Below are 14,058 nucleotides of genomic sequence, written 5' to 3'. Positions count from 1 at the left end.
CACCCTCCTGCGTGGGCAGCCAACGTGGAAGAGTGGAGGTGGGGCCCCTAAGCAGACGTGGCTGTCCCGATGAGGCGACGCCACGTGGAGACGGGGTTGTGGTGAAGCGGCCGCCCGCCTCGGAGTGCCGGAGGCTGAAGCGGCCCCGGGTGGCGCGGCCCTGCCCTCACCTGATGCCGATTCCCTGCAGTAAGTGTTGTTTGAAGCCACCTGCTTTGTGATACTTTCTTATCCCAGGGAGCGAGGGGAGCCGCAGGAAAGAGCCCCCTCCTTGCTGGAGTCTGTGCTTTCCAGCAACATGGAAAGGGCTGTAAATTTACTGGGTAGAGGCTCCTCTTGGAAACAGTATCTGTGGACTCCACGTGGACTTGCTCTTTTGTTTTTATAGTAAAATTAAAATTTTTAACTATTAAAATCAAAGGCTGTCTCTGGCAGGGAGGCCCCAAGGATGACCTGCAGGAGACGACCCACAGCCCCGGGCGGCTCCACCTGGGGGACGGGGTCCGCCCACTTGGCTGCCTCCCCCACCAGCCTCCTCTCAAGCCTGCAGAGCCGCCTCCTTGCCCCCCCCAGGCTCTGGAGCCCGCTGTCCCCACCCACCTCTTTCCAGCCCCAGGCCCACGCCTGCGATAGGTGCCTGGTCCTCCCACTCTGGCCGGGTGGGCTGCCCCTGCCCCAGAAGCCAGAGAGTGGTGCATGTCCAGTCTCTGCTGAGGAGGGACTGGCTCCCAGGGCCCAGGCCGCGCCGCAGCCTCTGCGCTACCCCTGACCCTAACGCGCACGCGGGCGCACACGCACGCACAGGCGCGTACGCGTTAATTTCAGGGCCAGAAAACAGTCTGCCTGCCGAAGACGGCTCCTTAAAGCCTCCTTGATATGAACTCTCACTTGTGAACAAAGTTTTCTCCCAAACGCCTTGAAACATTTTTAATGGACTTGATCAAGCAGGCGTTGTAGGGTCTGCGGTGGGCGCTGCCCAGACGCTGCCGACAGTACATGGGGCAGGACTTTGATAAGGCACGTGGATTGTGATTCGGGTCACACAAAGCTTGACTAGATTACATTCACAAAATTAGCATTCACAATCTTCACCACTCATAGCTTAAAATACATTCCAATTCCAGTTTCAGTGAAATTTCTCCATTAAATCTCCTTTAACAATAGAGATCAATAATAGTACACAGTATGCGAGCACTGTAGCTACAGAAGTGAGAGTGACCCCTAAATTTGTGTACTTTATGGTCTACCACAAAGTAGGCCAAAGTTCAGCATTAAATAAGAATTCTTTCCTAATAAAAAATTTTACAAGTTTTCCTAAGGAAATACATTCATAAGACTGTTTACATTCTGTTTTACAATGATGAGGAACAGCTAGGATTCTCATTTATGAAATGTATCCACAGTACTAGGGTTTATAACACGGTGTCACAGACCAAACACAGTCTTTCAGGTTGAAATGTCCGGCCTGGAACCTTCACTCCACGATGCCGCGCTCAGCTTGTGCCAGTCACAGAGAGCCTGCCTCCCAATCCCAGAAAACACCCGCTGCAGAGCGAGCCCAGGAGAGGTTGGCCACCTGCAGGTTTACTGTCTACTGTGTCTAGTGGTCGTCCAGAGCTGCTCTTCCCGGCTCAGCCTCTGGCCCTGCAGCCAGGAATCAGATCTGGGTCCAGCGGTCCAGGGGAGTTAAGGCAGCTGGAGATGCCGGGCTGGCTGGGCTGTGGAGTCTGGACCGGCCAGCCTGCTCTGGATGAACCACTCCCGCAGCGAGTGGACGGAGTATGTGCCTTGGTCTGTGGGTCAGACAAATGGCTGGCTTTTGTGCTCACAGAGTGGGTCAAAATGGCTGCGAGTGTGGGGACAAGTACTGCAAACCGTGTGTCACTCCTGTCCTGGTGACGGCTGAGCGAGCGGCTCACGTGGTGAGCAGATCTGCACATCAGCCTACAGACCCAGAAGCCACCATACTGAGACTGGGGTGTCTGCGGGGCGAGGGCTGGGCTCTGGGAATCTCAGCACAAAAAGGATGAGCAAACGAATGTTTCTGCGGTTGTACCTACAGTCCCTAAGGTGACAGGTGGTGGTTCAAAGACCTGGTGAGTGGACACGAAGATATCCCGCATCCCACCCTGGAGTCGGGGCTGCCCCAAGGTGAGAAGCCTGGGGGCTTTGGGAGAGGCCAGCCTGGCCTGGAGTCCCTGGGTGGGTATCACAGTGGGCAAATCTCATCTGGCTTGGGTCTCAGTTTCCCCAGCAGTGATGAGAATGGACACCGGTGGCAAGAACTCAAGCACAGACTGTCCCTGAGTCAGGGGTGACTGTGGAAACAGTAACACACAAGTGCCGGCTCAGCTCAAATCCAGGACGGGACAGAGGGCCCACAATGGAGTCTCCCGGCAAGGGCACCTGCCCAGGCCTCCCAGAAGGTGGAGGAGGCTCACGGCCCACTTCCTGGCCCGCAGCGGCCTCTCCGCAGGAACCCTATGCAATGCCGAGGTTCAGGCCTTTGCTGCACATCTGGTCCCCTGGGAGTCCAGCTCCTGTCCACCCCAGCACCCAAGTGGATGGGTGAGTGTCCAGGGCTACTCCAGGCGACCGGAAGACCCCTTGGGAGTGAGGCCATGGAGGGCACGACCCCAGGCGACACGGCCATGGGAGCAGACCCCCGGATGGGCGGCTATGGCAGGGTAGAGACCCCTGGAAGGCGAGGTCGTGAGGGTCGAGGTTATCGCCTGGGGCGAGGTAATGGGTGCAGATCCCGGGAAAGCCGCCGTGACGAGGGCGGAGACCGCCCCCCGAGGGGCACGGCCATGTGGGGGGTGGAGACCCCATGGGGGCGCGGCCGTGGGGCACACCCCGGGGGCGAGGTCGTGCGTGCAGACCCCCGGTGGGCGGCCATCACAGCGGCGTTTCCTCCTGCTCCAGCGCGTGCGGCGGCGCGTAGCACGACGGCTGCAGCGAAGACAGCTTGAGCAGCGCGGGGCGGCGGCGCGCGCGGGGCCGCTGGAAAGAGCGCCGGCTGTGCACGCGGCGCGCCGCCGCCGACCGCGCGTGCGCGCCAGGTAGCCCGCGGCGCTCTGGCCCCGTCCCCGGAGCAGGCCCGGCTCCCGTACCGGGGCCGGGCGGCGCAGTGGGCGGGGCGTTCGCGGGGCTGGGCGGGGCCGGGCTCGGGGCACGCACGCGCGGGGTCTTTTCGGCGGCGGGCTGGGCCTCGCGCGGGGACGAGCGTCCGGTCAGCGGCGCGTCGGAGCCGGTGTCACCTGCGGGAGAAGCCGGCGTGAGCGCGCGGCAGCGCGGCGCCCCCAGCCCAGGCGGGACCGGGGGCCACACCCCAGGCCCGAGGAGGGTGCGAGGCCCGGAGGCGAAGCCGCGGGAAGAAGACTGCCGCAGGGGCGCCGGCCCTCGGGGAGCCCCCCTGCACTGCCCTCGGTGTGAGGCTCCCTCCTGGACTCACTTCTGTCAGTCAGTGGGCTCTCCAGGGCCGCGGGCCTTCGGGGAGAAAAGCACTTCCCCTTCCCTGGGCCCCGCCCCCTCTGAGCTCACGTTCTCCTAACCGACAGCCTAAAACAGGCACGTCCTTCGACAGCAGAGATCCCCCACCCCGCTCGGCTGGAGAAGCAGGAAGTCAGATGGGTCTTTTAAGAAACGTGCGCTGGAACGAGAGGCTTGTGAGAACAGGCTTAGAAGGAGGCAGGCAGCTGCCGGAGAGTGTGTGCAGAAGCTGAGCTCCAGGCGGGAGGAGGCGGGCGCTGCGAGAGGAGCAGAGGAGAGAGGCGGGGTTAGAGGGACCAGTTACATGAGTGTGGAGTTGGGCGGGGCGTGGGGCTGCTCCTCGGGGCCGTCGGCCAGCAGGAAGGAGTCCACGGACTTGCTGCTGAGGCGGAAGGGTGCCAGGCGGTGGAAGTTGCTGGGAGAGTGGGGGATCTGCACGCGGGCCCTCTGGGAGGGCACCACCGTCTCCCCAGGAGACAGCCAGGGTGGCACCGCAGAGAGGATGCCTGGGTCCTCGTCCGGGGAGAACACGGGGTTGTCAATTCCTAGGAGAAAGGGCAGCGGCTCATCAGCTCCCCAGGCACACCCACGGGCAGAGAGGGAGGGAGCTGCCCTGGCGTCAGACACCAGCTCGTCCGGCGGGCGGCCACAACCTGGAAGGTCACCTGGAAGGTCAGGGTCACGGGCCTTTGGGGGCTCAGGCCCTCCACCGGCTCTCGCTCTCCCTTATTTCAGAGCAGAGGCCTCGGCCTGCTGCCCACAACCGTGCGGCCACGTGGACCCAGCGCCCGACCGCCCGGCCCTCCCGCCAGTGATCGTTTCTGGGGTGGCAGAGGGCCGTCCCCTCACCTGAGGGGGAGTCTGTGGCTGCGTCCTGCGTGATGTTCGCCAGGAACTCGATTCCCCTGCTCACCTCCTCGGCCTCATAGCTGGGGGCTTCCTCAGGGTCTGAAAGTTCCAAATCTGGCGGCAGGGAAGGGGCGGCACGAGGGGAACAGGCTGGAGGCTGGAGGCGCGGACGACCTCGTCCCGCGCTCCTGACCGGCGCCCCGGACCGGCCTGCCGAGCCCGAGTGCTGTCGCTGCCTCCACCTCACCCAGCAGCCTCGGCGCAGCTCACGGACGGCGGTGCCCTCAGGGTCGCACCAGCACGGGGCTGGGCACAGGGAAGCACACCGGGGGTTCCCGCTGCCCCCCCTCCCCGGCCACACTTGGCCTTTCTGAGGACGGGGGCGAGCTGGAAGGGAGGGGCTGGTACCACGTGGCCACAAGGGAAGGGGATGCGGAGCCCAGCTCCAGGGCACTGCCCACCATTCCCGCGGCTGCAGCGGGAAGAGCAGGGCAGCAGCCTGTGCAGGAGGGTCCTGGGTGCCGAGGGGAAGGGTCTCCCTGGAAGGACAGCCCTCTGCACCCGCCTGCCCCTCGCGCGTTCCTGAGTTCCCGCTGACCAGCGTTTCTGCCGCGGCCCAGCCGTACCTTTCTCCTTAATGGTGAAATCGTGCAGGGGGCTCACCATCGGCAGTTTCCCGTTGGGAATGCTGCTGTTTCTCTGAGAAACAGAAGGAAACTGCTCACAGCTCTGGGTCGTGTCCGATCCGCCTGTCCACCCCCCGGGAGACCCCCGGCCCTGCCGCCGGGCACCCCCCTCGGTGAGACCAGCCCAAGCGTGGCGCCCTCACCCGCTTCTGGACACGCTCCCTCTTGAGCAGCTTCGCGGCCTTCTTGTGCGGGCTGACGCCCAGCTTGGCCGACTTGAAGGACTCCAGGCGTCTCCGCATGGTCCGGCGGAAGATCTCCTTGTCCTGTGTCTCGTCCTCGTCCGCAGTTAGCTCGTGTCGACTGTAGAGATGTTTGTACTGGGGGAGGAGGGGGGCCGGACAGTCACAGCTGGTGGTGTTCGCGGGGCCAGGGCTGCCCGCGGACGTGAGCCTGGGGACGGAGCCCCGACCCTCCCCCGCCCCATCCCGGCCTGCCGGAGCCATCTTGCGCCAAGCAAGGACCCGCCTTGTCCGGGGCGGGGCGTGGGGTGGGGGGCGACGAGAATGCTGCCCCGCCCTAGGCTCTGGCGGGAGGGGTCCGGGCATGCCCACCTCCTGCCGGGGCTTGTACAGGTACTGCTGCAGCGTGTGGTGAGTGATCATGTCCTCCGTGTCGCGGATGCTCTGTCGCCTCTGCTCCAGGGACTGCATGTCCAGGCGCACGGCGCTGGCGTTCTCCCTCCTGTGCGGGGCCTCGGTGAGCGCACACTGCGACGCACCCTGGGGCCTGGGGGCCGTCCCCCCAAGGGCTTCTCGGCCTCCTAGCAGTGCACCCGCCCCTCCAAAGCCCCGGCCTTCTCTCCGGCACATGGCTGCCGGTGGGTGATGTCCAGAATAGCCCTGAGCTGGCCGCAAGCCCCAGTCAAGCAACCCGGCCGAGCAGAGGCCGGAGGCCTGAAATCCAGGACCGGCGGCCCTGTCTTTCGTGGCAGGGGGAGGGGGCACTCCCAGTGAGGCCTCTGGCCTTAAATCTGCCGCCCGGCCCTGCCTGGCTGCCTCTGCGTCACCGTCACCGACTGACACTACGGGGGAATCTGGTGCGGGGGCCCTGGCCCCCTTCCCACGCCCCCTCCGCCCCAGCGTGCCGACTGCTGGTGCCTGCGGCTTGGTCGGGGGGCCTGGGGAGAGCCTGGCCCGTGGCAACCCTGGGGCACGTACAGCAGGTAGGAGATGGAGGCCTCCACGGCCGAGGGGCGCGGGGTGCTGAAGTCCACGTTGACCATGTTGTCCGTGCTGGGGGAGCGGATGAAGGCCAGGGACCCGCGGCGCTCTCCCTGCAGGAGGCGGCGGCCTCATCAGCACCCGCGGCCTGGCTGCAGAGAGCCAGGTGCGGCCAGAGGGCCCCAACCGTGGCGAGGTGCTGGGCACTGGCCCCCGGGCACCTTGCAGCCACGGGAGAGCCGAGGCCCTGGAAGCCATGGTGGAGACCGTGCTGGAGCTGGACGGCTCGCAGACGACTGTGCGAAGGACACGGCGCCTTGGTGCACCTCGGGGAGTGTTGGGAAGACACTACGAATCCCCCCGGGGATTGGGAAGGTGGCCCTGTCCCCACTGGGGGCTCCAGACCAGCTGCCCTCGTTTACCCCAGAAGGGAACCCCCAGGCCTCCAGAATCAGATTAAAACCACACGGAGCAGAGCCCCGGGGGAACGGTAGTCACACTGCCGAGCGGGGTGCGGCGCCGGGTGCTGGGGTGCCCTAGGAGAGGGGGGTGGAGCTGGGAAGGGTGGCCGGGCAGGGGCCAGCCCGCCACGGCAGAGTGGATGCTGCGGGCTGCGGGCGGGCCTGCCAGAGGCCGCCGCTCACAGGCACAGCCCGGGGGGACATGCCACCCCGTCTGGTCTGAGCAGGGAGGCGCCCACAGGCCTGGGTCACAGGCACTGACGTTGCAGCAGCGGGTGGAGGGGAGGCTGGCGCCCTGCTGGGAGCCTGTGTTGCCTCCTGGGGACTGGGGGCCGCGGAGGGTCCCCAGGAGAGAGGGTGCGGCCAGCAGAGGGGGACACCACCAGGAGAACACCTCCCACCTTCCCAGCCCCGTTCAGGCTGCGAGGCCTCGGAGGCATCGCAGTCACAGGGGCCGGGATTCGTGCGCTGCACTTTCTCAGCCAGGGTCGGAGGTGCAGACGACAGTCCTTCCAGTAGCTTCCATCCCCTGGCCTCGCCCCTGCTGGAGCCTGGAGCTTTTGCACGTTGGGGTTTGCGATCTCAGACCCACCAGCGCCACGGACTGGGGGCTGTGACATGACCCATCCTCGGGAGTGCCTGAGGACCTGGGAGCTCAGGTGAACTCGTGGCTAAGGCATCGAGAAGTCCGTGCGTCGCCCGCCAGCTGCCCCCAGCCCCACCCCGGGGCCTCGGGGTGCAGGACCCCAGCAGCTGTCCCCATTTGCGTCTGTCTTGCTTCAACCCCGACTCCAACAGAATGAGCAGACGAGACGTCTGGTACCTCGGCCACGTAGCTGATGGCGTCCTTCAAGTTGAGTTCGTGAAAAACGTTCAGGATCCGGTCTCGCGACTTCTGAGCCGACCTTCTCATGAGGATTCTGCTCAGGAACTTCCTGTCAAAATTGGACCACCTGGGGGCCCAAACCAATAGCTGTCAGCGCTCAGCGGGGCCTGGGTGAGGCCCCGGGACAGAGGAGCGCTGGTGGCGCTTGTGGGGAGCAGGGGTCCCCCTCCCACCATCCAGACTCGGGATGGACACAGTGTTTGGCTGCTGGGGCAGGACACCTTGATTTCCATTTCCTGTGGCAACCACACAGGCGAGCTTTGAAAGAAAAGACGCAAAAGCCTCCGTGCTGCCACCTGCCACCCGCCTCCCAGTCGTGTGCGTTGCCCCTACCCTTCCTGTCACGGCAGAGTGGTCATTAGCGTGCCGTGCGTAAACGTGGGATTACACCTCCTCTAATGCGACGTTGCAAGCAGTTTTCCCGTGACTGCCTAACCCTCCAGGAAGATGGGTGGAGGGCGGGGCCGGGGCTCTGGCTACAGTGCCCGGGGTGCATTTTACCTGCACCAGTGGTAGACTGGGAGAAGCCCCCTGAGCTCTCACACTTAGAGAACTAGCCTGCCCAGAAGGAAGGAGGCTTTCACTCCAACACAAATAGAATATTTGGGTCAGAAAAGGAGGTGGCTGGGCCAGACTGGAATGGGCACAGTGGACATGGGGAGACAGGGATGCCCAGGGGGAGGAGGGGATCTCAAGGAGGGAAGGGGGTTCCCAAGAAAAAGTGGGCAAGTGGCTTCTGGCTCCTTTGAGGGCAGTATTCTTAGGTGACTAGGGCTTTGTGGGGTTAGGGTTATGGTGATGCCAGAGATTCCTTTTATAGCCTGCGGGTCCCGCAGTCATCAGTTAACAGCCGAGACAAGCGTGCCTCCGAACTTTCCTGTTGGCAGTTGGGTCAGGGGCCACTCCAGCCACTTACTTATCTCTGAGATAATTGTGTCCAATTTGTCCTGATATGTCCTCGATGGCTGAGAGGATGTGGTCAAAAGCCTTTGGGAGGAAAGGCAAGTGGGTCAGCATCACCTGGACAGACCCGTCCTCCACCCCTCCCCCCTCCCCTCCCCTCCCCCTACTGCAGCGTCTGCTAAACAGACCACACTGTCCTCTGTAACATGGGATATCACACATGGCATTGATTTTTTTCACTTATGCAATGCGCTCTGTTCCCCCAAAATATCCCCTCCCCTCCCCCTACCCGGCCGTGCAGCTTCTCGTTAAGCTTGGGGTCTCGCTGTTCACTTCTCTTCACCTTCAGCCACTGCACCAGGGGCTTGATGGTCAGGCCCTAGAAGACAGGGCACCTGGACCCTGAGACTGGGGCAGGCCCCACTGTGGCCCACCAAGCCAGCACCCACCCACACCCGCATGGGCAGGAAGGAGCCGCCCCTTAGCCAGGCTCCAGGTGGTCTGTGCCCACCTCCCGGCGGGAAGGAGCCCCTGCCACCTGCGGGTCACCGGACACCCTTGGAGGCCCCTGGCCGGCTCCTTAGATTAGCCGAAAGCAAGGTGAAGTGGGGCCCCTCCCGGGCGGGTCTGGTCAAGGAAATATTAACTGGGGTTTCGTTAACCAGCAAGGGCCGAGGAAGGACGTTTTTAGGGCGAGTCGCGCTGCATTCCCAGCGGGGCCACGTGGAAACCTACAAAACTGCTCCTAGTTACTAAAATTATCAAACCCAGCTGGGCCTGGAGCCCGTGAGAGTGGGTCCCGCCCACTGCGGGAGGGGAGGGCACAGTACCTGGAAGATGACAGTGAAAAAGATGACGATGATGGTGGTGCTGACAAACAGGTTTTTCTCCTTGACCTTGTTCTCGTCCAGGAGGACCACCAGGGCGTAGGCCACGGCCCCGCGGAGGCCGCCGTAGGACATGACCACCTGGTCTATGATCTCCAGCTGCACCATCCGGTACCGGTTCAGAACCCAGGTCTGCAGGACGACACCTGCAGGGTCCAGTGTGCGCTCAGCACTTCTGGGAGGGGGACGCAGCCCTTCCATCCCTGCCGAGGCCCTCCTTGCAGCCGCATTCTGCACGTGGGACCAGGAAACTCCACCCGGTAGCCCCCTCCCCGCAAGTCCCTTTGTTCACTTTGGACCCAGGCCCCTGCCCTCTGGGCCACCAGCCAACCTCTGCACACCCCGCAGCTCTGCTCCCAGCAGCTCTGGAAGTTCTCAGGTCTCACTGTGACCACGGGTGTAACTGCCCAGCAGCTCCAGGACCACACGCCACCTGCCCGCGGAGCAACTGCTCCCTGGAGCCCACAGTTCAGTGACTGTGGGCAGAGCGCGTGGGGGCCACCTGGACCGCCTCTCGTCTCCTCCCCTCCCTGGCCCTGGGTCCGGGCCGCACACCAGGGACCAGGGACCTGAGCTGGGTGCGGGCAGTAAGGGTCCTGCCTCTCACGTGCCGTGGTGACTGATGCTGTCCCCGAGTGGCCACACCAGAGTGAGTCAGTGGAAGCCACGTGGGTTCCCCTGGGTGCTGGAACCTTCCACTCTGACCTCTAGGTTGTCCTGTTTCCATCGTGAGCCTACAAGGTTGTGAGGAGGCCTGCCCCTTCACTGAGGAGGGCCAGTGGCCAGGCCAGCCTGAGGCTCCCCAGGGTCTCTTGAACCTGCCATTCACGGGGCTGTGGGGCTGGGGGCTGGGAGCAAAAGCATGTCCGGGGCTCCACAGACTCCCTGCAACCAATCCCTGCTGTTGGCCGACTGTGTCCCCTCATCCTTTCACCATGCCCTTGGTCCCCATGCCCCCGTCGTCCCCATCTTCCCTCCACTGCCCCCCGTGCCCCCCGCCCCCTCACCAATGGCCCGGTACACAGAGATGAAGACCAGTGTGAGCAGCACGAAGGCTGTGTTCCACTTCCAGATGAGAGGGTCCACGGCCGAGATGCCCAGGAACATGAAGATGATGGTCTCGGCCCCGCTGGCCAGCATCTTCATGGTGTAGCGCACCGTGGTGGCGGACTGCTCCGAGATGTTGGCCTTTACATACTTCTGACAGCAGATGCCGCAGAAGGTGATGCTGCGGGATGGGACGGCCCACCGTGAGGTCTCGGGCCGAGGCTCAGCTCCCACTGGACCCCCGTGGGGCTAAGGGCCCGCCTCCGGGCAGGCGGCACCTCAGGGCCTCTGCGTCCCAGGTAAACGCCCGCCCCACTGGTCAGCCCTCCTGTTCGTGAGCACAGGGCTCCTCCTAAGGACTCGGTGCCCTGTGCTGGGCGTGTGGGCCCCCGCGCCCCGACGCTGCTTACGGGCCTCTGGAGGCCTGGGCCCCGCGCTGCGGGGGAGTGGGCTGCCTCAGTTTCTGTCCACACCCCAAAGCGGGCCAGCTCTGAGACTCAGAGCCCCCGGGAGGGGCTGCGTGCGGGGCCTTCCTCTGCTCAGAGCAGGTGCGGCGGCCCCTGACAGTTCTGTGCAAACACCAGCTCCTTACTGGAAAGACTAAATAGATCAAATTCTTGGCGCCCACAGTGAGCTCCCACTCAGCGTGGGGAAGTGGGCCAGGCAGAGCAGGCTGGGGACGGGCCACCCCTCCCCTGGGCGGGTCCGCCTGGCGCGTGGGGGTGGTCACCCCACCCCCCAGGGCCCAGGACCCCGAGGCTGTGGCCCACCAGCAAGCGAGGACTCACGCCAGGATGGCCGACAGGGACAGCATCTCTGACGTGAGGTAGGACAGGTAGGAGAGGACGAACACGAAGCCGGGCTCGATGATGCGCACGTGCTTGGTGAAGCGCGTCACCAGCGAGAGCAGGAAGGCGAAGACGACCCCCACCAGCGTGCCCCCCAGGCTCACCACGATGAAGGACACTGCAAGGGCAAGGACGCTGCCGCTGGCCCCTGAATGGCCCTTTGTGGCCACGGCGTAGGCGAGCTGGCCGCCGGCCTCCGGACCGCTCCTCATTGAGGTCTCCCGCTGACCCCCCAAGGCACCGGCAGCTCAGCGAACAAGAGGCTGATTCTCTCGGAGGACAGAGACAGGCTGGGTGTCGGCTCCAGCGTCCACAGGGACAGCTGGGGAGGGGACAGCCCTGCGCCCGAAGGGGGCCCGGCTGCGCCCCCGTGGAGGCAGCACTGCGACCAGCAGCCCTTGGGCGGAGCGTTGGCAGCAAGAACTGGGTCCTGGGCCCCCAGGGACAGCCCGCTATCACTGTCCCTGCCCAGAGAAATGCCCGGGACCCCCAGGATACGGGATCCACGGCCTCCTCGTGGGCCTGATGGGCGATGACCCTTGCCGCCCAGGGTGCCGGGGGCCTGATCAAATCGTGCCAGTGAAACACGTGGGGGAGGGAGGGACCTGTGGCCGAGACTTGGAAGTGGAGACGCCGTTTCCTCCCCGGGCTGTGGGTCCCAGGCCGTCACAGACACCGCCCTGAGGAGCCCATGTTCTGGAGAACAGACCAGCCCCAGCTCTCCCCTGATGCACGGCCCCGCCAGTCACCCACCTATTCCTTTCGCGCAGTCCACGCCAGTCACCTTGTCAGCACCCAGCGTCACGAAAGATTCAAACACGTTGTACAGGACCTGGGGGGACAGAGGCAGACAGGACACCATCAGCCCTGGGTCAGCGCTGACCCCTCGCTGCCTCGGGCCCCAGGCCCTGTGGAACTTGAGCTGAGTCAGGAGACTGTGGCAGCCGTGTGAACGGAAACCGAAAACGCCCGGGGGGAAATCATCCCGGCAGCAGTGTGGGGGCTGGGGGCAGGAGAGCAGCCTGGAAGGAGCGAGAACCTTCAGAGAAAACCTGGCCTTTCCCACCGTCGGCTAAGCGGGGCGACCACGAAGCCAGCCCACAGTGACAATCCTCGACTTCATTTCCCAGGACAGGCCCAGAGTTTCATCTTCAGCGACTTTGCTGCTATGTTGGGCCCTGACTGTGGGGTGGCACCCGGGGCATCTTTGCCTGTTGCCATTTAAACCTTATCGTGCCAAGACGTTGAGATGAACGCCCAACACCTCATCCTAGGCCTCGGGAGTGGGCGCTGCTGCGCTCTCTGAGCTCCTAAGTGATGCAGAGGCTCCACGTCCGGGGCAGGGGCCCAAGGGGCAGCCCGGGGTGGGCTGCAGGCCCCTAGGGAAGAAACCTGTCCCTGTGCTCCCAAGTCTGTGCTCTCCAGTGGGGGAGAGGGCCCTCAAGGGGCGGGTTGCAAAGCTGTGCTACCAGAAGGAAACCCACGCAGTGCCGACTGGGGGGCGCGGCGCAGCCGTGAAGGTCACGGGACCAGACCACAGCCGTGCCGCTTGTTTACGGGAACGGGGGTCCTGGGGAGATGAACCTCACGGAGGGGTCAAGTGAAGAGCTCCCTGGCTCGGGCAGAGGTTCCCGCGTCTACGAGACACGAAAGCATGGGGCTGTAAGAGCAAAGAGGAGACTGCACGTCTGCTGTGTCTGCGAATCCGTGGGCCAGGTGCCGGCGGGCAGGCGCTCAGACGCGCCGCGGGCCGATGCGGGGAAGGCAGGCGGCTCTGCGCTGCCCCCGCCCGGGACCTCACTGCCCCGGAGCCCGCGGCCCGGTGTCGCGCAGGACGCCGACGTCCAGTCGCAGCGGCCTCCCGTTTCCTGCACCTTCCGCAGCACAGCTGATTGCCCTCCGTGGTCCCCGTGAGACTGGGATTGTCGCCGATTCCGCAACAGGAATGGGGCCCCCAGCTGGGACCCAAAGCTGGGAACAGTGCTCGTGGGATTTCAGCAGTGAAGTCGCTAACTGCGGAGGCGTGAGGTGGGCTCTAAGAACCAGACAGTCGGACTAAAGCTGCCGGTCATTCTGAGTTAGGAGGCCCTGGAGCAGGACAGCCCGGCAGAGGCGCTGGCAGGGCGCGCGCAGAGGCCCCGAGCGGCAGGTGCCTCCTTCCCACGTGCGCTCACCACGGTGACGGCGTCGTTGAGCAGCGACTCCCCGAACACGATGATGAACAGCACCTCGTTGACGTGCACCTCTTCAAACACGGCCAGGACAGCCACTGGGTCCACGGCGGCGATCAGGCTGCCGAACAGGAGGAAGTCCAGCAGCCCGATCTTCAGGTCTCCTGGAAGATGAGTGGGCCGTGGTGGGGAGCCCAGGGGGCAGCGTCCCAGGCAGGAGAGCCCTGGTGGTGGGAGGCAGCCTGCCCTCCTCCCTGGCGGGTCAGTCCACCACCCACCAGCCCTGCCAGGAAGATCCTGGGACCGCGCTGTGGGCTCAGGGCTGCCAGGCTGTGTGTTCCAGTACCCCATTTCTGCCAAGGCCTTGCCCACCTGCAGGGCCTGTCTATGGCCCAGGGCCTCTGGGTGCTGGGCCGCTGTGCCCAGATGCCCCCCAGGTGACCCTTCCTCGGAGGTGCACCCTGGCCTTGGGCCGCACCTCAGAGCCTGGAGCCCCGCCGCCGGTCAGCAGAGACCCATCGCTGTTCTCCAGGCTGCAGGGCCCCTGCTCTGGGTGTCCCCTGGGCGCTGCTCTGCTCCATGACCTTGGCTGACACCCAGCCTTGACCAGCTATGTCCCAAGGGCTGAGCACAGGCCTCAGACAGCTGTGGGCCCTTGAGGAGCA

At 64.5% G+C, this 14,058-nt stretch overlaps 1 protein-coding gene across 2 annotated transcripts in view; it reads right to left on the bottom strand.

Moving 5' to 3' along the window:
• Positions 1 to 3,194: 3,194 nt before the first annotated feature.
• SLC9A3 (solute carrier family 9 member A3) overlaps positions 3,195 to 14,058 on the bottom strand; it is a 39,774-nt gene continuing 28,910 nt past the window's right edge. Inside the window, exons 3-17 of one of the 2 annotated variants that reach the window (XM_007471915.1) lie at positions 13,397 to 13,557; positions 11,976 to 12,054; positions 11,163 to 11,340; positions 10,335 to 10,555; positions 9,271 to 9,473; positions 8,730 to 8,819; positions 8,454 to 8,524; positions 7,475 to 7,604; positions 6,188 to 6,303; positions 5,582 to 5,711; positions 5,171 to 5,347; positions 4,968 to 5,040; positions 4,342 to 4,455; positions 3,797 to 4,037; positions 3,195 to 3,260 (exon numbers count right to left, since the gene is read on the bottom strand). In XM_007471915.1, the coding sequence (XP_007471977.1) occupies positions 3,257 to 3,260; positions 3,797 to 4,037; positions 4,342 to 4,455; positions 4,968 to 5,040; positions 5,171 to 5,347; positions 5,582 to 5,711; positions 6,188 to 6,303; positions 7,475 to 7,604; positions 8,454 to 8,524; positions 8,730 to 8,819; positions 9,271 to 9,473; positions 10,335 to 10,555; positions 11,163 to 11,340; positions 11,976 to 12,054; positions 13,397 to 13,557 (1,988 nt within the window). In that variant the 3' untranslated portion in view covers positions 3,195 to 3,256. The remainder of the gene's footprint in view (positions 3,261 to 3,796; positions 4,038 to 4,341; positions 4,456 to 4,967; positions 5,041 to 5,170; positions 5,348 to 5,581; positions 5,712 to 6,187; positions 6,304 to 7,474; positions 7,605 to 8,453; positions 8,525 to 8,729; positions 8,820 to 9,270; positions 9,474 to 10,334; positions 10,556 to 11,162; positions 11,341 to 11,975; positions 12,055 to 13,396; positions 13,558 to 14,058) is intronic. The other variant, XM_007471916.1, reaches the window with a different exon arrangement.

Source organism: Lipotes vexillifer, unplaced genomic scaffold (assembly GCF_000442215.2).
Source record: "Lipotes vexillifer unplaced genomic scaffold, Lipotes_vexillifer_v1.1 scaffold1063, whole genome shotgun sequence".
In the NCBI taxonomy this organism is placed as follows: Eukaryota; Metazoa; Chordata; class Mammalia; order Artiodactyla; family Lipotidae; genus Lipotes; species Lipotes vexillifer.
This window is presented reverse-complemented; position numbering and strand designations above follow the sequence as displayed.